The following is a 21,260-nucleotide window of genomic DNA, read 5'->3' as shown; positions in this document are numbered from 1 at the left end:
TAAGTTTTAAAATAAATAAATAAAATTAGTTAAAGATATATATATATATATATATTACTATTAAATATTAACAATTATAATAATATATATTTTCGACCCTAAAATATTATTTGAATAACTTTTCGAGTTTTGATCAGTAAATTGAATGACTTGTTACATCAATAAAAAAAAACCCTAAAATCTAAACCCTCTTTTTGTCCAATACCCCTTCTTCCTCAACAGAGCCGTTCTCCATCACTCTTCTAGGGTTTTTCAGGATTTCTCTTTCCCAATCTCACAAAAAACTTAAGGGTTTGTACTCTCTACTTGAAATAATGGATAAAGATACTTCCTTTCTATTCTCTGGTATCAATTTCAACAGGAAGCGATTTGCCAATGATTTTTCCAGATTCAAAGTAAGATTTATTTTCCGTATTGTATTTCTCCAAATCTTCTTCTTCTTCACCGTAACTTACTATATATCATTGTTGTCAGGAGAAAAAGGAGCAAGAAGAAATTGAAGTGAAAAGCTTGAATGAAACTCCATGTGAAGAAATAGAAGATGTGAAAATATCAACTAAGAAGAGGAAAAGGAAAGGAACAGCTTCCGGTGAGCCTTCATGTTTGATCATTACATCTGTTTGGTATCTTTGTTTTTGTTTTCTTATTGTCTTTCTGCTGCTGTGGAGGTTTAGAATCTGTGGTAGGGTTCAATGTTTTCAAAAACTCAAATTCAAATGAACCGATTCAAGACAATGAACAGGCTCAAAATGAGGATCCTGAATGGAAAAAGGAACAGAACAGGCAAATTGAGGTCCATTTTTTGAAAGACCATGTTTTTTATTCATATATACTTGTTTCAAAGCTCTCAATGTTGAAATCAATTCCTTTATTTTGTCAGAAAGATGCTATTTTGAGAAAGAAGCATAACATCCATGTTTCTGGTAGCAATGTACCATCACCATTTCAAAGTTTTTCAGACCTAAAAACAAGGTAGTTTTTCTTTCTACAATAGAATTGACATAATATTATATGGTCAATATTTTTCTGCAATTCTGAAATATTTTCCTTGTTTCAGATATGGATGTAAAAGGTATTTACTACGCAACTTTGACGAACTTGGATATAAGGAGCCAACACCAATACAAAGGCAGGCTATGCCAGTACTTTTATCAGTATGATCTATCAATTCCATCTTAATAATTCTCATTATGTTTATTTTCCACTATTCAGTTCTTCATACTGATTTTCAGGGCTGTATCTTTATCTGATAAGTGTGATATGTAATATGTTAGGGACGTGAATGCTTTGCCTGTGCTCCAACAGGTTCGGGGAAAACCATGGCTTTTGTCTGCCCCATGCTAATGAAGCTTCAGGTAGTTTAATTCGTTCTTTTGCATATGAAAGCTCAATTAAAAGGCTTCTTAATTCTTTTAACAAACATTCTCTTGTGAATCAGAATGCTTCAAAAGATGGGGTTCGGGCTGTGATTATCTGCCCCACCAAAGAGTTAGCTGCCCAAACGGCTAGAGAGTGCAAGAAGTTAGCTAAAGGAAAGAAATTCAATATTAAGTTGATGACAAATCAGCTTGTCAAAAGTGCTGAATTAACGAAACTTCCATGTGATATACTTATATCCACACCACAGAGGCTGCAGATTGCTATCCATAAAAGCAAGCTTGATTTGAGCAGGTTTAACCGATTCTAACGAACTATTTCAGACTTTTTAAGGAAAACCGGTTTAATTGTTTTTGTTTATTTTGTTGCAGGGTGGAATACCTTGTTCTTGATGAATCAGATAAGTTATTTGAGCTTGGTTTGGTGGAGCAGGTTGATGCTGTGGTGAAAGCATGTTCAAACCCTTCAATTGTACGCTCGTTATTCAGTGCAACTTTACCTGATTCGGTAGAAGAGCTTGCACGCACATTAATGCATGATGCTGTCCGAATTATTATTGGCAGGAAGTAAGTTCTAGTTTGTGTTCTAGTCTTACAAACAATTGTTCTAGTCTAGTCCTTGTTTGATGAACAATTAGATTCATTACCCATCTGAATCATCAACTAAGATATTAACTAAGATATTAGTAGAAAGGATATTTTAGTCATTTAACCTAAATAACCCCATACAATCCATTTTTTTTTTTTATCTAACAAGTATATTTTTCCCAAGAAATCGAAGACTAATTTGGAAAGCCTGTGTTAATTTTGATGGAATGTTTAATAACAGGAATTCGGTTTCTGAATTAATTAAACAAAAACTGACTTTTGTTGGGGGTGAAGAGGGGAAGCTTCTTGCTCTTCGTCAAAGCTTCGAAGTGGTATATTACTGAATCTTTGTTGTAAATTGATGAATATTATGCCTTTTCATTTTCACTAAATTATTTTTCGGAACATGTTTGCATGTAGAGTTTGAATCCGCCAGTGTTAGTCTTTGTTCAAAATAAGGAAAGAGCGAAACAGCTATATCAGGAATTGGCTTTTGATGATATCAGACCCGATGTTATTCATGCCGATTTAACCCAGTCCGAGGTTTGTATCTTTTCCCCAGAAATTTCTTGAAAACGAGTGGCTAGGCTGCAATTAACTGTTTTTTTCTCGTAAAATGTTAGCGAGAAGATGCTATCAACAACTTCAGAGCTGGAAAGACATGGGTATTGATCGCAACTGATGTTGTTGCTAGAGGCATGGATTTCAAAGGGGTTAATTGTGTAATTAACTACGATTTTCCAGACTCCGCCTCATCATACATTCACAGAATAGGTAAGCAATTTTTTTTTCTGAAAGAGTTTCTAAACAAGAGAAATAATTGTTTATCTGTAATAACAGGTCGGTCAGGAAGGGCTGGAAGGAGTGGAGAAGCTGTTACTTTCTACACCGAGGCAGACATTCCGTTCTTGAGGAACATAGCCAATGTGATGGCAGCTTCTGGTTGCGATGTCCCGGCATGGATTATGTCCTTGCAGAAGAAAAAATGGAGAAAACACAGGCCTGAAAGAGATTCCATCTCTACAAAACCGATCGAAGATGAGGATTAAGCCATAACTTCTCACCTTTTCCGCCTATTCGCAGACAATTTTGTTTCAAAATGGCCATTTTAGCCATCATTATAGACTATAAACTTTCTATTATCTGATATTTTTTGGAAATTAGGTTTTCTTATACAAGAATTGTTGTTTTATATGAACTCAGAAGCTAGTATTGGGATGTAGACAGTTTTTGTGGATTTAAAAAGTTATTAGTTTTTGAAAAGTATATTCTATTTGCTAAAGTAATTTAAGTAGCAATATTATTTGAAAATACCCATTAATTTAATGATGATGGGTTGCATTTCAACAACTGTTTGGTGCAGAAAGCAACCCCTCTTCTTCCATCACACCCTTTTCTTTTACTTAAAGCAAAGACCTCATTCTCATCTAACATATATTAAAAATTGCCTATTTTGAAACTCATTTCAGTTAACCCATTTCAGTCATGCATCAACCTCTCTCATCTAATAAAAATCAAATCTTTATGCATTGAATTTGAACCCTCCTCCTGAAATCCTCTCATATGCTCTAGCACCAATAAACAAGAACATCCAACATGGGATCAACTGAAAAATCGAAGAAGAAAACCCAATTGTACAAGAAAGCAATAGTCCACTTCATATTATGTTTCATAGTTGGATTCTTCACCGGTTTCACTCCATCTTCCAAATCTTCAATTCAAACTCAGCAACCTGCAGCTTTCTCGCCAAATCCAACAACACAAGTCTTTCAAAAAGAGGATAATCAGAATGGGAGTTACTATAACAGAGGATTATTAGATCAGAATACTCCAGTTCCATCTACAAGTGATCAGAATCCAAGAAGATTAGTGATTGTGATCACACCAACAAGTATTAAAGATAAGCTTAGAGGAATGTTCTTGAGAAAGTTAGCTTACACTTTGAAACTGGTTCCGCCTCCGTTATTGTGGGTTGTGGTGGAGCAGCAACAATCGGAAGATGATGTTGAATCTTCGTCTGAGGTTTCTGAAATCTTGAGGAAAACAGGGATTATGTACAGGCATGTTGTGTTTAAGGAGAATTTTACTGATTATGAGGATGAGATGGATCATCAGAGGAATCTTGCGCTTAATCATATTGATCATCATCGTCTTAGTGGGATTGTTCATTTTGCTGGCCTCTCTAATGTCTATGATCTTACCTTCTTTGATGAGATCAGAGAAATTGAGTATGTTTTTTCTACTCTGTTTTCTTTTATGATCATTTTACACTCAAGTAATATAAAAAATGTTAAGTTAGTTAATAAAAATATTAATATTTATTATTTCAAATCTTAATTTTTTTTAAATAAAGATACTATGTCAAATAGAATAGTTTATTATACTTTTAGATGTTAATTTTGACTCTCATGAGCCACATTATAAGTTACTTACTTGAAAGCTTGTTTGATCTTTGTTTTATTGGGATTAAAAAAAAAAATTGTTTGATTACAAAGAATAGGTTATTTGGGTTTTAAATGGTTTAATTATAAAATATTTTTTTTATTTAAAATTTTAATTTAATAAAAATAAAGAAAAAATATTTTAATATTTTAGTTAATGAAACAAATAATTTGATGGTTAAATAATAGTAATGTGAGATTGATTTTTTTTTTTTAAATCCCAAAACTCATAGAATATGTAGTTATTTTGATGAAACTAGTTTTTTTTTTTTATATAAATTTTGGTTATATTTAATAAATATGATTCTATGAACTTTATTGTTTCAATTTAAAATGTTGATTTTAAGAAACTTGTTTTTGGTATCAAACTCTTTCAACAAGTTTTAAGCATAAAAAATCAATGTTAAGTAACCAAATCATAATTAGGTATGCCTAATCCTTGTTAATTTTTGTTTCTAATCAATGCCTAATCAATAGTCAATTGAATATTCTTAATTTATCTCAAATTGGAAATAAAAAAGATGCATTCAATTGAAACATTTGTAGGGCATTTGGCACATGGCCTATGGCAATGTTAGTGCCTAACAAGAAGAAAGTGATAATTGAAGGTCCAATTTGCGATTCTTCCGAGGTCATAGGATGGCATCTTAGAAACAGAAGGAATATAACCGAAACTATAACCACTCCGGTTCATATATCAAGCTTTGCATTCAATAGTTCCATTCTATGGGATCCCGAAAGATGGGGTCGACCCACATCGGTTAAGGAGGATTCACACTCACAGGTACATTTGATTTTCTAGACATTATAGTTTTTTTTTTCGAGTTTTTATTGATTTTTTCTTGATTGCAGAATTCATTGAAGTTTGTTAAGAAGGAAGTTTTAGAAGAGGAGACCAAATTGAAAGGAATACCAACCGATGGGTGCTCGAGGATCATGCTATGGAATCTTCATTTTCCATCACAAATAGATAGTTTTCAAGCGTAAACCCTAGACCACAAGTCCCGGGATTGGAGAGAATCCCAATTTTCATGTAATCTTATTCTATAAAATTCAAATGGTGTAAATTTAGCAATATTGGAAATCGTCATTGTGCTTTTCTTAAAAAAAAAAGAGTTTTTGTATATTTCAATTCACGACAAAAAGAGCCAATTTAACAATATTTGAAGTAGGTCAAAGGGCATTTTGACCATCTCATCAATATGATCTTGATTTGCTTATGGTTCTAAACTCAATTAATTAATATACTCTTACATGTGACAAATAAAAGAAATTAATCATACTTGGGCAGTTGGGCTAATAAAAATCAAACAATAAAAAGATGAAATAATACATCAACTTTATTTATAAGATTATAAGAGACATAAATGAATATACTAGCAAAGTCTCAATCTTTTTTTACTTTTATTTTCTTTTACCCTCTACCATCATCGTAACATCCACTTCAACTTAAGACTTTCTAAGTAGGGATGACAACGGGTACCTTATCCGTCGGTGGTAAAATACACATTCCTAAACCCAATTTTTATTTTACTACCCGACCCCAACATGTATCTCTTTTTCTATCCTCATCTCGATTCGTCATGTACTCGATCCCCGACAGGTATCCCATTATCCAATTAATAACTTACCTGACTGCAGATGTTGAAGGAGAAAAATATAATTTTTAATAAATAATTTTAAAATTAGTAATATTAAAAAATAAATTAAAATATTATGAAAAATTAAAAGTTGAATATGAAAAATGATAAAAGAAAATTTACATTTTGTTATTAAAAAAAAAGTAAAAAATAAGAGAAAAATAATATTTTTAAAAAAATAAAATAAGTTAGTGAATGGTGAAAAAGAGAAATAAATAAATAAATATTATATTTTGTATGATATTTGTAATGATGAATTATTTGAAAGCTCATATTAAATTTTAATAAAAAGTTATTTAATTTTTTAAATTAATATAGTCGGGTATTGACCTATTGGGTATTGAGTTTAGATTTAGCACACTCTTCATTCTCGACCTCGTACACGATCAGATACTTTATTCCCGAACCCAAACTCCAATATCGGGTACCCACATGTATCGGGCCTAAGGTATCATTGTCATCCTAATTCTAAGTGAGAATAAAACTTATAACATTGGTCACATAAGTCACTTTTGTCACTCAAACTATCTTTTAAAAAAAAAATTTATTCAAAAGTAAATATAAATAATTAATTAAGTTATGTCAATATTTGGTGGTTTAGATATATAACATAAAATATTTTTTAATATTAAATATAATAATGTGATTCATGTTACCTACCCAAAAATAAAGTCAAATCAATTTTTTATTAAAATATTATCTATTATCAATATTTATGTAAAGGGTAATAAATATATAAATGAAAACAAAATTTTATATTTGACCAGCTTAATTATATATACTATATTATTTATTATAAAAATAGTTATATGAAAAAATAAACATACTTCACCTAGACCTGGCCACGAATAGAATTTTATTCGAGATTCGATTCGATTCGTTAAAAATTCGATTCGATTTGTTAAGAATTCGATTCGTCAAGAATTCGAATTCGTTAGAGTAAGAATTGAATACGGTTTTCAATATTTAAAATTCGAATTCGAATTCGATTCGGATTCGAATTTGATTCGGATTCGAATTCTAATTCGACACAAATTATTATTAAATTTAATATTATAATAATAATAGATTATACGGTGTGACTTGTGAGTGTGAATGTAACTTGAGACGAAAGCACAAACACATCCGACGAAAGCACAAACACATGCGACTAGGTGAGTTAGCTCCATAAAGGTAAGAGAACTACGTGGGCTTTGATTCCTTTGGAGCTAAGGATACGTAGACAACTTAATTTGGTACATTAAGTGCAAGTCCAATTTTTAATTTATTTATTTTTTTAAAAAAATATTAAACATTAATTCTATTTATTTATTAAATAATTGAACTTGGTTGAAACATTAAAATAATATTCTTAAATAAATTAGAAGTTTTAGAATTTTTTAATTAAGTATTAAAATTATAAAATTAATTTAAATTCGATTATAATTCGATTCGATAATAATTCGATTCGAATTCGAAATTTTCATAATTCGTATTCGATTCGACTCATAAAGAATTAAATATGGTTTAATGTTTTGATAAATTCGAATTCGAATAAATTCGAATTCGTTCGAATTCGAACCGTGGTCAGGTCTTCACCTTTGCGTTTCGTTGCGTTTGCGTTTGAGTTTGCGTCCATTGACAGCATCAGATCGCCGCTCTAAAGAATAACTGCTGTGTCGGTCGTCGTCGGTCCTGACGGGCCCCACAACCACCGCAGAACCCCAGCTGTTCTTCTCAATCGTAGAGAATCGATACCTTCTTCTTCGCAAGATCTGGTTTTCTCTATATATTTACACATAAGAAGGAGAAGAAGAAGAAGAAACGTCGCGATCTGGAGTTACTTATCAACTAGGTAACATCAATCTTCATAAATTTGCTTGAATTTCAAATTATACTGAACTTCTGCTTCTATGAACTTACATTTGTAACATCTATGTGGAATGTCGATTCACCTATGGAGAAGTTTTAGAAGAAGTTGATGATTTCATCGATTTTACTGTTCCTCAATTTAGCTCTACTAGATTACCACAACAGCATGATATTTGTATTTTGTTTGTTGATTAGGTAAAATTAAGTATATATAGATCTAGATGGGAAGGAAAGGGAACTGGTTCTCGTCTGTGAAGAAGGTTCTTAGTCCAGAATCCAAGGTAAAGATTGAATAGGTTTGAAATTATACAATAATGCTGGATTGTGAAAACTTGAGAAATGTTTTGTAGAGATCAAAGGAGAAGAGGTTGTTGGGAAATGGAAAATCTATTGTTGAAGAAAATTCCAAACCTCGTGAAATTCCTCCTCTCGAGCATCGTTCCCCTCCTACTCTTGAAGAGATGAAATTTACTGAAGTTGTTGATGATGATGAAGAACCGACTGTAGTTGATGCTGATTTCACTTCCCAAGCTACTACTGAAGTGGTTCATGTCACTAAAGAGGTTCAGTTTCCGCGAAGATCAAAGGAGGAAGTAGCAGCTATCAGAATTCAAACTGCTTTACGCGGATACCTGGTATATGCTTGTTTGCTAACATGTAGATTTTGAAACTCTTAGTCCTTTAGATCTCAAAATCATGCATTTCATTTTCTGGATATTGTTTTAGGGTTTAGGAACATCATTAATCTTCATACATTTATTCAGTTTGATCCAAATTTCAAACTTACAAGGGAATTTAAACTGAAGATCTATGTTTATTGCATTGAACTGTTGAAGGCAAGAAGGGCATTGAGGTCTATAAGAGGGCTTGTGAGGTTAAAATCACTTGTTGGGGGACCAACCATTAAGCGTCAAACTGGACACGCCTTGAAATGCATGCAAACTCTGGCTCGAGTGCAGGCTCGGATTCAATCTACACGTATCAAGATACTGGAAGAGAATCAAGCTCTTGAAAGACAACTCTTACAGAAACGAGCCAAGGAAGAAAGTTTGCAGTTGGGAGAAGATTGGGATGTTAGTTTGCAATCAAAAGAACAAATTGAAGCTAACCTACTTAACAAGTATGAAGCAACCATGAGAAGGGAGAGAGCTCTAGCTTATGCTTATTCTCATCAGGTTTGTGCAATAAAAACCCACAAAGACTTAGTTACTTTGCATTTTACTGCTTATTTCTTCAAATCATCAAATATTTTGTTACAAATCAATAACCCTTTTATTGAATAATGACTCATTTTGGAACCAATTTGCTACTTTGCTCTTGATTTCACTTTGAACAATAGCTGGTTCTATTCTTGCATCAAAAAATAATGCAAAGGATCGCCAATATTACTAATTTTATCTTCAAATTGTCATTGACAGCAAAACGGTAAGAAATCAGCCAGACCTGCAATGCTAATATTCATGGATCCAAATAATCCTCATTGGGGATGGACTTGGCTAGAACGATGGACGGAAGCTCATCCATCAGAGGAAAAAATTGAGGCGATTGGAGAAAGACACCATCACCAACTCGACAATAATAATTCAGAGAAACCATCCCCTGTTTCTAACAACCAATTGAAACCCAAGGGCCGGAAATTGAAACTCAATGATGACAGTAAGAGCAGTTTTAGCATTCGTCTGGATAAAAACAGGAGGCACAGTGTCTCCGGCTCTGTAGTTAGGAAAGACGACGAAAGCTTGTCTAGCTCTCCGTTTGTTCCTAGTTATATGGTGTCAACTAAATCGACAAAAGCCAAGTCCAGAATGCAAAATCCTCTTGGATTGGAAAATGGATCCAAGACTTCTACGAAGAAACGCCTTTCTTTTCCAGCCCCGGTTAAGGCTAGGCGACTTTCGGGTCCACCGAGAATTGAGACAAATGTGAATGTGGTTGCATAAATTATGTAATCTTAATTGTTTGTGAAAAATATTATTTTGTTGTTATAATTTATTAGTTAATGTGAAAATATATTATAATTTTTTTTATATACAAAAATATATTATATAATTATTTTTTAACAAAATTCATATCAAACTAATTAATTGGGTGGTATAATCTCTAGATGTTGAATTGATATATTTTTTTGTGATAATATTTTTTTATTTTTTTTTTGTATATTTGTGTTTTTAGAACATAACATTTTAATACTTAAAAGACATTGTAGTCATTGTTGTTTAAACAACATTCTATATATTTTTTACCCTTATTTTATTGTATTTAGATTATATTAAGTTTTCTTAAAAAAAAAAAAATCAAAATCGTGTATCATACCTTATCTGATATCCTAATATAATCTTGAAAATCTTTGATGATAAATGTAAATGTTTAATGTAGCGAGAATTGTTATTATAATTTGCAAATTTAAATTCAAAAACATTAACATAACAAACTTTATTATAAATCTCATTTTTTTCAATGTTATTATTGATTTTATCAACTTTATCTCAAGATTGTAATATTTGACAAAGTAAATAATTTTACAGTTTGGAAAAATATAATATTCTTGTATATTGTTTAGGATTTATGTTTATATGTAGTGAAATTTCTAGTTAGGTTTTTGTAACCAACATTATTCTACCTTATGGATTACTAGGAATACATTTAGTTTTCTTACAATTTATTTATTTAGGTTGAAAATGTGTATTAATCTTTTCACTTGAGTTACTTTGCGAGGATACAATTTATTTGTAAAATTCAAAATATAATATATATATATATATATATATTTTCATATTAGAATAATTGTTTTAAGATATCTTTTAAAGTGTTTCTTTCTTATCTCTAAAACAAAATTTAGAAAAGTTAAATGTGAGTTCTTCTTTTATCTCTGAAAACTTTTCTAGTTTAGAGAGATTTATTGGTTAGGTTGTGTTTGGTTCAGTTCGGCATTTTATTTATCGGATAATTTTAAATTTTTATATTTCAAATAATATCCACAACTTGGTTGAATTGTTTAGTTATTATTATAAATGATCTTTCATATAAAGACTACGATAAATATCCTTCCTTTATTTTTGTTCGAGTTTTTCATTATTTCTATCATATAAATAGATAGTTTAGACATGATTTTTTTTACTTTCCTAATCAACCTTCGTATAAGGATCATTTTAATTTTGTTTTGCTAAAACAATTTTCATCATTACATTAACATTTTTTTTTAAGAATAATTTTAATTGTTATTCCAAATATTTGATAGAAATATTTTTAACACAATTTAATTTGTTTTTCCGGTTTGCTCTACTTCAATATGATTTTTTTCTTTTTATTTGATTCTTAACAAACAATTTGATTGTTGAATTTTTTTCATTGAATTGTTTTTTTAAATTGTTCATATAATTTGATATTTAAATTATGAATTGTTTATTTTGATTTTATCGACGTTATTTTATATTATTATTATTAATTAATTTTCTATAAATAACCCTTAATTGAGTTTAACTCCTTGTTTAAAAAAAAAAAGATCAAACTCATGTATTTGTTTGTTTCATTCATAATTCATTATTCTCTTAAAATTTAATCAATTGTAAATGTAAAAATGGTATTTTAAAACTTTTAATATTAATTTTATATTATATTAAATAAATTTACCTACATATTACTTAAAATTCCAATATTTAATTTAATTTATTCAACTTTTATTTAACCCATAGTTGATTTATTTAACATCTATTTAACATTATCTAATTAAAAAATAAGTTTTCTAATTAGATAAAGTTATTACTCTACATACAGGGGCGGAGCCAGGATTTGAAACCTATCCGGGCTAATTTGTTATTAAAAAAATCTATCCGGGCTAGTTTTGTCGCCAATACCTTTTAGCGACGGGAAATAACCAATAACGACAGTAATGTACCGTCGTTATTGATTAAATACATATAGTCTGTTTGAGGCTACCAGGGCTACCGCCCGGGCCGGCTTGTACTTGGCTCCGCCCCTGTCAACATGGATTATAACAATTAGCTAGATTTTCCTTACCACTAATTGTATTTATTATTTTTAGTTATATTTGAAGTTTTTTTTAATTGAGGAGAATCAGCATAACACCTCATCGTTGTGGCCTCCCGATTCAACACAAAGCGTATTCAGATGGAATTGAACTCGTAGAATTTTGGTCTCTTAAATCAACTCTTATGAATAAGCTAGATTAATTTCTAAAAAAAAACTTTCATATTTTATATCCATTAGTCAATTATATGATTCACATTCTTTAAATAATCAATTAAATACTTTAAAAATCATTTAAAATAAATATTTATACCTATTAATGTCATTTTATTTAAATAATTCACATTTTTAACAATTAAATCATCTAAATTTAATAAAAATAAATACCATGAATAAAATATTAGTGAGTAAACAAATAATATTACAATAGTTAATTTTAGAATATTTTATTTGTGTTAAAAAATATATTTATAATTGATTTCATTTTGCCTCAATGAATTAAAATGGGTAAAAATTTGTACTTTGTATTACAAAGTTATATTATATATATTTAAACATTGACCATTTTCTTAACTTTTATCTAGATTATTGATTTTTACAACTAATATAAACCTTAAACAATTAATTAATATAAAAATTACATTCTACAATAACTTTAAAATCAACCAAATGTTCACCCAATCTCAAATAAATTCAAATAATCCAAATTCTAAACCAAACACCAATATAAATATCAACTAAGTAATCCTACAAATAACCAAAAGTAATAATTCCAAGTTAAAACCAATATTCTTTTTTAATAGTAATATTTTTTTTAATAAAATTTACAATTATCTTGCCTCCGCCGGCGGGCAATGGAAACGAAGATGAAGACTATCTCTAAACCGGGAAGGACGTCGGAGATATTTCCACAGACATTGATGAAAACTCCGATGAAGAATAAAACCGGAAACAGGGGAAAGTACAGATCAAGTCCGAGAATGATTTTCCGACGAAAGACATCTTCTTCAACTAATGATGAACCATCTTCTCCAAAAGTTACCTGTATAGGTCAGGTGAGAAACCGGCGCCGGAGATCGAAACCAATTCCCGTTCGACGGAAGGTAAAAGTTGTATTTTATGGACGTGGATTAGGGAAAAGGATACGGACATGGATGAAATGGCCATTCTTATCGATTTGGAGTTGTTTTGGAAGGAAGAAAAATGATAAAGATGTATCAATGTCTTTGGAAATGGAAAATGAAACAGAAGAAAGAACACCCATGAAGGGAGAAGATGTATCTGATGATCAAAGTTTGTCTTCACCACCAAAGAATGCTCTTTTTTTGATGAGAAAAGGATCTACTTCTTTGATGTCTCGATATTTTGAGAATTCTGAAACTGAGGATTTGAATTCATCGGAGAAAACAAAGGCGGCAGCGGCGGAGGAAGTGAATGAAGAAAGAGGAGGTGAGGAGATTGTTCAGCAGCCTTTTATAACGGCTAGATCGGAAATTGAACCGGCGAGAATGGTGGAGAAGATGAGTCCCAAAGGAAGATAAATGTTTTTTTTATGAGTTTGTTTGATCTTGATTTTTTTTAATATTGTTATTTTTAAATCTCTTTATATCCCAATTCACATCAGATTATATATATTACTTATTTCATCAAATTAAATAATAATAATTTTTTTTAATATTAAATATATTTTAATAATTTATCTTATAAAAGTACATTGTCCAACTAATCAACTAGAGGAGAGACTAACTCTTGTCAAAGTTTCTCCAATATCAAAGCTATATATATACGAGCTAGTTTAGTAGAAACCTTAAAATATTTCAATTATTAGTGTTAGTGTATAAACAAATCAATTTTAATATATCACGTGGCATTTTTTTAATATTTTGTAAGTTATAAAAATTTTAGTATTATTCACAAAGTTTGGAAATTTTATATATCATATAGGTGTGTTTTTTATAAAATAAAATAAAAGTTGGGTAAGGTAAAAAGTAAAACGGGTATATCTTAATGATTCGTCCCTAATTATTATAATTGTGAACAAATTATTTAGACTAAATTATAATTATAACTAGAATTTCATAATATTTTATACTTCATTTTATTATAAACAACATAGATATTATTATAGAATATTATATTTATTCATTAGGTTACCTACCACTTTTAAATAGGTTGTCTTTATCAATTATTCTTATAAATTGTATCGTATTTATTCAAAGAAATAAAAAATTAATGATGTTAAATTTTTGACATGTTATATAGACACAATTTTTTTTTAATAGTGGACGTCACATGGGAAAGGGGTTAAATATTTTTTTAATAGGTATATAAAAGAAAATTTTGTCTACGACGAAAATTTAACTTCATTTAGATAAATACAACACAATGTAGCACAATTTGCATTATCATGGATATAGACTAAAGTATAAATAATATAAAAGTTATTACAAAATAACACTATATTTATACATTAGATTACTTACTATCTCTAAATATGTTGTCTTTATCAATTATCTTGTAAATTGTATCGTATTTATTTAAAAAAATTAAGAAATTAACGATGTTAAATTTTAACTGGAACGTCACATGGAAATTTAACTTCATCTAGATAAATACAACCCAATGTAGCACAATTTGCATGATCATAGATATAGACTAAAGTAATATTTAGGTGGTGGATAAAAGTAAAAAATATTATATTTTATAAAAAAAAATATATATATATATATTATTAAAACAAATTTTTTAACATTAATAAGAGAAATGAAGAAAGTCATGACTCGTGACCCCGGCCCATTGTTTACGCTATCTATAGAAATGACTTAGAACAACGCATTAACGCGCCTTCTTCTTTGACATTATATATATATATTCATTCATAGATCTACATTTCTCAATTCTCAATTCTCAATTTCCATGGCTAATACAGAAGAATCGAGTCCCCTTCTTGGAAATCCACCTTCGCTACAGGAAGAAGATGACAAGAAAACCTCCATAGAATCTCCACTCCCTGTACCGTCGCAGAAACAACTAGCTCCTCCTCCTCCGGCTGCTTCCATCGGTTATCCCGCCGACGGACTTCCACTAGGATATGACGGCGTCATAACCGAACCGATCCGTCGTAATCAATGGAATTCCAGTCTATTCAATTGCCTTGGCCGAAACGACGAATTCTGTAGCAGCGATCTCGAAGTTTGTAAGTTCCTTAACCGATCTGATCTGATCTGATCTTATCTACTCTAGTTAATTGATTATTGTTGACCGATTAGCTAGTATTCAACTTCAGTATGATCAATTGTTAGTAGTTTCGAGATGGATTTCCTCCTAGTTCCTCGTTTTAGGTCAAGAAAGAAATGAAGTTGTTAATTGATTATTGTTAACCGATTAGCTAGTATTCAACTTCAGTATGATGATATGATCAGTTGTTACTTGTTAGTAGATTCGATTCTTCAATCGATTCTTGTCCAATTCATTCTTGTTGAACTTCCTTCTAGTATTTCGTTTTAGGTCAAGAAAGAAATGAAGTTGAAATGAACCTGTAATGTAGGTCTAAGCAATGTAGAGAGACTAGTTAATTGATTATTGTTGAATGATTCAACTTCAGTATGATCAATTGTTAGTAGATTCGAATCTTCAGTCGATTCTTGTCCAATTGATTCTTGTTGAACTTTCTTCTAGTTTTTAGTTTTAGGTCAAAGAAAGAAAACTGCATTAACAATAGTAATGAAGTTGAAATGAACCTGTAATGAAGGTTTGCTTGTAGAGAGACTAGTTAATTGATTATTGTTGAACGATTAGCTAGAATTCAACTTCAGTATATGATCAGTTCTTAGTAGATTCGATTAGTATTCAACTTCAGTATGATCAGTTGTTAGTAGATTCGATTCTTCGATTAGTATTCAACTTCAGTATCAGTTGTTAGTAGGTTCGATTCTTCGATTAGTATTCAACTTCAGTATCAGTTGTTAGTAGGTTCGATTCTTCGATTAGTATTCAACTTCAGTATCATTTGTTAGTAGGTTCGATTCTTCGATTAGTATTCAACTTCAGTATCAGTTGTTAGTAGGTTCAATTCTTCGATTAGTATTCAACTTCAGTATCAGTTGTTAGTAGGTTCGATTCTTCGATTAGTATTCAACTTCAGTATGATCAGTTGTTAGTAGATTTGATTCTTCGATTAGTATTCAACTTCAGTATCAGTTGTTAGTAGATTCAATTCTTCGATTGATTCTTGTTGAACTTCCTTCTAGTTTTTCCTTTTAGGTAATGAAAATAGTAATGAAGTTGAAATGAACCTGTAATGTAGGTCTGCTTGGAGCTGTAGCACCATGTGTACTCTATGGAAGCAATGTAGAGAGACTCAATTCTACTCCAGGAACATTCACAAATCATTGCATGCCCTACTCTGTTTTATACGTTCTCGGGACAGCAATTTTTGGTGGAAATCTATTGGCTCGTTGGTTTTCTTATCCTAGCCGAACAGCAATTCGAAGGAAGTTCAATCTCGAAGGGAACTTCGAATCGGTTGTGAGTTCGTGTGGATGCTGTGGGAGCGTTGTGGAGGATGATGTGCAACGCGAGCAGTGGGAAATGGCTTGCGATTTCGCGACTCATGTGTTCTGTCATGCGTGTGCTCTTTGTCAGGAAGGTCGTGAAGTTCGTCGTAGGGTTCCTCATCCAGGTTTGAATTTGAAACCGATCTTGGTTATGATTCCTCCTTGTGAACAGTTTATGAGTGGTCGTGAGAAGGTTTGAATTTGGTGTTTTTTCCTGTTTTCAAATAATTTGCAGTTTCTTGTATAATATGGATATTTACTCTCTATTGTGTGTATTATATTTGTACCAAAACTTATTCACTGTTTATGATCATTAATATTTGCTTTTTATTGTTTTTTAATCTCAATTTTATATAATGGAACAACAATTTGATATTTCTGATCAATAACTCAGTCAGGCAATCATGAAGATTTGATTATTTTTTTTGTATGTTTGATATAATATTCAGTATTTCTAAAAAATGGTTTCACAAATCGTAACAGAAATATATTAGTTTGAAATATATATGGGTTATTTTGTTAAGTCCTATTAGGGGTGTAAAAAGCGTCCGATATTGGACTTTAATATTAGCAGAAATTTTCGGATTAAGGAGACATTTCCTGTCGAATTCGAAATTATTGCCCTTAATTTTACTACGACATAAAGCAAGACCTAAAGCAAGAAGAAAACCTTAGACCACCCGATGACTCAAATAGTACCCGCGGGATTCTAAAATTCCCCAAGAGTCGCCTCCATAGGTTTTAAGGTAAGGGAAGATGCCCGGCGATGCTGCTGTGTTATTACCGACGGACGATGTTTACGAGAATCTTCTGTTTTATCCATAAGCAAACTTATGAGCTGAATAAGAATATTATATGGGATAATATTTATAATCCAGATATTCATTTTTGTGATCCGAAGAATATACTGACATAATTGGAATTTTGAAGGTTGTGATTCATAAATCTTCATTCTATGGTTTTCTTCTATAAATATTCAAAACACATTTTTTTTAAGTAATAGTTGATGAAGAGAGATGAGAGGTATCAAATCAATTTCTTAGAAATAAAAATATATATTATATTTTATCATCTCTTTTAATTTATGTCTTCATGGTCGTGTTATGAAAACGTATGTATGTGATGATATTTTTGAGAAGAGTAAGGATGAATTGAAAGATTAGTACTTAATCATCCCATATTTATCCTCAATAGCTTGCCTTCATTTAATTTTTTTCATATAATGTTCAAGAAAGAAAATGTACCAAATTCAAAAAAGTTTTAATATTGAAAGATATTTCATTATTTTACATATGCTAATAATATATAAAATTTAAGTACGAATATATTTAAATTAAAAACAAGTTTGCCCAAAAAACAAATTGATAACAAGAACAGTTTTCAAAACAATAAAGGTAAATAGTCAGGTCCGAAATGGAGAACTAAATCATAAGAAGTGTAAGTGATTTTGATCAAAAATGGACAATCAAATCATCGAAGTAATATTAGGAGTGTAAGTAGTTTTAAATCGTTGAAGTCATAGTAATACAAGAGGTGTAAGTAATTCGGCCGACTCCTTAATTGACAACCAAATCGTTTACTTCATATCGGTTTGGTCATTTCATAATGAAGTTGGTTATTCAATTAGTTCGATTTTCATTTAGGTTTATGCTAACTTTGACACTATACAAGGTAAACCATTGACAGAACATGCCAATTATTGATTCAAAAAAGAAGAGATAAAAGCATAATTAAACCAAAATAAAGCATATATGGCATCTATTCATATTGGTATATAATCAAAATTTTAAACACACACTAATTTTACAATATTTTGAAAGTAAAATAAAAACAACCAAAAAAGACCTAAATTTGTATATCACTAGAACAAATAATATGGATCAATAACCTATGGATTTGAATTAGAATAAAATACAAATTGGGTTTTCTTCAAAGCCCCAACAAACCCTAATTTAGAATATATGAGCTAAGAACATTAGTAGTGTTCTTGAATAGTGTTCTTTAATAGAATCTAACAATGATTTGATCAATAACATTCAATGAAATCTAACACAATTTGATCAATAAACATCAATCTAACATGCAAAAATAAACCCAATACAACATTAAGATAAAATAAGCAGTTTCAAAATTCTGAATATGAAAATTGCATCTCCCAATTCAAAACAATACAGAATCATCCAAAAAAAACAAGAACACAAAATCTGAATTCGATAACATAAAAACAGTAATTATAAATAAAGAGAAGATGAAACTAGATTAGATAGAAATAACCTATTCCTGAGGAACTTCAACATCACCATCATTGATCTCCTGTTGCAAATCCTTCGGATCCTTCCCATCAACAGTACATCCAACGGAAACACAAGTTCCAAGTATCTCCTTAATAGTACCACTAAGATCTTTAGCCATAGATCTAGGACTCATAATCTTAGCAATCTCAATAACATCATCCAATGATATGTTTCCATTATGCTTAATATTCTTCGTCTTCTTCCTATCTCTTTCCGGTTCCTTCAACGCCTTGATAACAAGAGCGGCAGCAGATGGAACGACGGATACCTTAGCTTGACGATTCTGAACAGTGAGCTTCACCGTCACGCGAAGGCCCTTCCAGTCTCTAGCGGTCTCTTTGGCAATGTCTTCTCCGATCTTCTTTGGTGAAAGACCGAGTGGACCGATTTTGGGGGCGAGAGAACTGGCGGCACCGACTTCTCCTCCGGTGACACGGACGTAAACGTCGACGACCTGCGATGGATCGAACTTTGGCGGCATTTTGACGATGAGATTTGGGAAGGAGAAGGAAGAGAGATAGAGATATCAACAATGGCGGAACTGAAAATGTCAAATGAGGGACGAATATTAATAGCTAGGGTTAGGGATTCATTATAAACCTAGGTTTTTAGAATTTGAATTGGGCTTTATCAAATTTAATTCTTTTATATTGGGCTTTATCTAATTTAATTCTTTTATATTGGGCTTTATATTAATGGGCTTATAAATCAGGATTCAAGGGGTACAGTTCGTTTATAGTCCACCGGACCCATCTTCTATAACATTAAATCAGAAGTGTCCAGACTCCAGATATAGAATCAGCTTTTAATTAATTTTTTTATTAATAGTTATTATTAATTTACTGTTTATGTTTCTCTATTAATATAGAATCAAATTTTGAAATTGAAATATCAGTGTAGTTCTAACTTCTAATTTGTAGAGATATGAGTTTTTTTTAGATATTTTAAAATTTTACCAATTTTTACTTTTAATTAATATTATAAGTATTGAAAATTAGACCAATTAAAACTTAAATGATTTTTTTTATCAAACAATTATTATTTTTGAATAAAACCTAAAAAAATATCATATAACTAAAGATCAAACTAACTCTAACATTTAGAGGTAGGATGTCAATTCTAATTCTAACTCTAACACCTCGTAACACAAATAAATGTATTATAAAAGTTAATTTATGGTCTCACCCCAAACACTAAACACAAATAAATGTATAATATGTTTAATATATTTATTTTCATATATTATAAAAGTTTTAAATTTATTTTTTATAATAATATAAATTTTCAATATATAATATTAAAAAATATTATTTATATAATTTTATAAAAGAAAATATTTATTTTTATTATCGTATAAAACAATTTCCAAAAGTCATCCAAATTTTCCGTCAAACTAAAAATGTTGTTTTCTTGTTAACGTAAATATATGTTCAGACTACTTCAAACACGAATATTTTGTTAGTATTAAAAAAAATAAAAATAAAGTTGAGATGAAATCTTCGTCGAAACCTCATTTTACCTGCCAATTACGGTGGATCCGTCGGAAAACTTCATTGAACTGTACTCGGTCTCAAAGTCGGCCCTGAGGTTTGGGCTGTCCCAGCCCCGTTTGAAAAATGTAAAATTAATTTTTATTTCCTTAGGTTTAGTTTAAAAAATGATAAAAAGAAATTTGTTCTTAGTGAGAGTTCAAATTTGAACTCATAACCAATAAAAAAACTCTTAGATAAACTTGAGCCACTATACTACATCTTTTATATAAGAGAAATGATTCAGGGATTGAATTTTAAAGGGAATGATGTGGCACAATTTGACTCTCTCATTCTCTCTCCTAAATTCCCTCCCCTATCACTCTTTTTTATATAATTATATAATAAATTTAACTAACTATCTTAAATTTTTATTAAATGGGCTCTCCTGGAGAGTAGGCTGCCCTAACCCGAGGTTTTGTTGGGTTTACCCCATGGCCGGTCCTGCTCGGTTTGAATCCTATCTATTTTTAGGATGAACTTGTGCTTCAATTTATTTTTTTTTATGGCAGGTGGAAAAAGATATGAGGATGAAGAGAATGGTTAACTCAAACAGGAGGAGGTGGGTAGGAATATTACGAAATATTTTGTTGAGTTTAAGAATGAGGTGGAGATAAATTGACATTTAAATGGAAAGTTACTACATTTTAAGTTTAAAATTAATTTTTAAGTTGAATCTCTCTAGTTGAATAAAGAGATTCGTAGAAGATATCCTTATATAAAAATGCTCCACTAGAAATTCATAAACCTAACTAAACATGATTGTAGTAAAAACTAGAAGTACAACACGTTTTCAGCCCTAGTTTACACAAATTGCCATCTCTAGATGTATGTTGAAATTTCAATTTCATTCCATAATATTTCAAAGAAATCTCTAACCTTTTTAATTATTGTATGTAAGAAAATAACCACCTCTCTATAAATGATTCATCTCAATAAAATTGCTATATATAATTGAAAGATGAGCTATATTAGAGAATAAACTCCTATTATAAAAT

At 30.5% G+C, this 21,260-nt stretch overlaps 6 protein-coding genes across 7 annotated transcripts; 5 read left to right on the top strand and 1 right to left on the bottom strand.

Annotated features, from left to right (window-relative positions):
- Positions 1-190: 190 nt before the first annotated feature.
- On the top strand, positions 191-3,197 carry LOC124934137 (DEAD-box ATP-dependent RNA helicase 57). Of its 2 annotated transcripts, none has more exons than XM_047474616.1 (12): positions 191-395; positions 475-589; positions 669-793; positions 881-972; positions 1,058-1,154; positions 1,275-1,355; positions 1,439-1,671; positions 1,749-1,943; positions 2,206-2,296; positions 2,385-2,507; positions 2,588-2,738; positions 2,805-3,197. In XM_047474616.1, the coding sequence occupies exons 1-12, from the start codon at positions 315-317 to the stop codon at positions 3,011-3,013; spliced, it is 1,593 nt and encodes a 530-aa protein (XP_047330572.1). In that variant the 5' UTR covers positions 191-314; the 3' UTR covers positions 3,014-3,197. The 2 variants fall into 2 exon arrangements, with proteins under 2 accessions (XP_047330572.1, XP_047330573.1); XM_047474617.1 differs by having other exon boundaries at positions 192-395; positions 675-793; positions 2,805-3,196.
- A 230-nt stretch (positions 3,198-3,427) lies between these two features.
- Positions 3,428-5,534, top strand: LOC124936255 (beta-1,4-xylosyltransferase IRX9). Its single transcript, XM_047476739.1, has 3 exons — positions 3,428-4,192; positions 4,952-5,189; positions 5,258-5,534. The coding sequence occupies exons 1-3, from the start codon at positions 3,561-3,563 to the stop codon at positions 5,390-5,392; spliced, it is 1,005 nt and encodes a 334-aa protein (XP_047332695.1). The 5' UTR covers positions 3,428-3,560; the 3' UTR covers positions 5,393-5,534.
- Positions 5,535-7,686: 2,152 nt separating this feature from the next.
- LOC124936007 (protein IQ-DOMAIN 2-like) lies at positions 7,687-9,893 on the top strand. Its single transcript, XM_047476459.1, has 5 exons — positions 7,687-7,879; positions 8,092-8,177; positions 8,247-8,531; positions 8,733-9,071; positions 9,315-9,893. Exons 2-5 carry the CDS (start codon positions 8,118-8,120, stop codon positions 9,834-9,836), a joined length of 1,206 nt encoding a protein of 401 aa, XP_047332415.1. The 5' UTR covers positions 7,687-7,879; positions 8,092-8,117; the 3' UTR covers positions 9,837-9,893.
- A 2,844-nt stretch (positions 9,894-12,737) lies between these two features.
- On the top strand, positions 12,738-13,424 carry LOC124935619. Its single transcript, XM_047476038.1, has one exon. The coding sequence runs from the start codon at positions 12,738-12,740 to the stop codon at positions 13,422-13,424; it is 687 nt and encodes a 228-aa protein (XP_047331994.1).
- A 1,276-nt stretch (positions 13,425-14,700) lies between these two features.
- LOC124936008 (cell number regulator 8) lies at positions 14,701-16,769 on the top strand. The gene is made up of 2 exons (XM_047476460.1): positions 14,701-15,079; positions 16,190-16,769. Exons 1-2 carry the CDS (start codon positions 14,800-14,802, stop codon positions 16,636-16,638), a joined length of 729 nt encoding a protein of 242 aa, XP_047332416.1. The 5' UTR covers positions 14,701-14,799; the 3' UTR covers positions 16,639-16,769.
- A 1,746-nt stretch (positions 16,770-18,515) lies between these two features.
- On the bottom strand, positions 18,516-19,300 carry LOC124934338 (60S ribosomal protein L12-3). The gene has a single exon (XM_047474857.1). The coding sequence runs from the start codon at positions 19,212-19,214 to the stop codon at positions 18,714-18,716; it is 501 nt and encodes a 166-aa protein (XP_047330813.1). The 5' UTR covers positions 19,215-19,300; the 3' UTR covers positions 18,516-18,713.
- Between the last annotated feature and the right edge of the window lie 1,960 nt (positions 19,301-21,260).

The sequence above is a fragment of the Impatiens glandulifera genome, chromosome 4 (assembly GCF_907164915.1).
Source record: "Impatiens glandulifera chromosome 4, dImpGla2.1, whole genome shotgun sequence".
Lineage (NCBI taxonomy): Eukaryota > Viridiplantae > Streptophyta > Magnoliopsida > Ericales > Balsaminaceae > Impatiens > Impatiens glandulifera.
The sequence above is the reverse complement of the archived record's forward strand: the minus strand, read 5'-3'. Positions and strand labels throughout refer to the sequence as shown.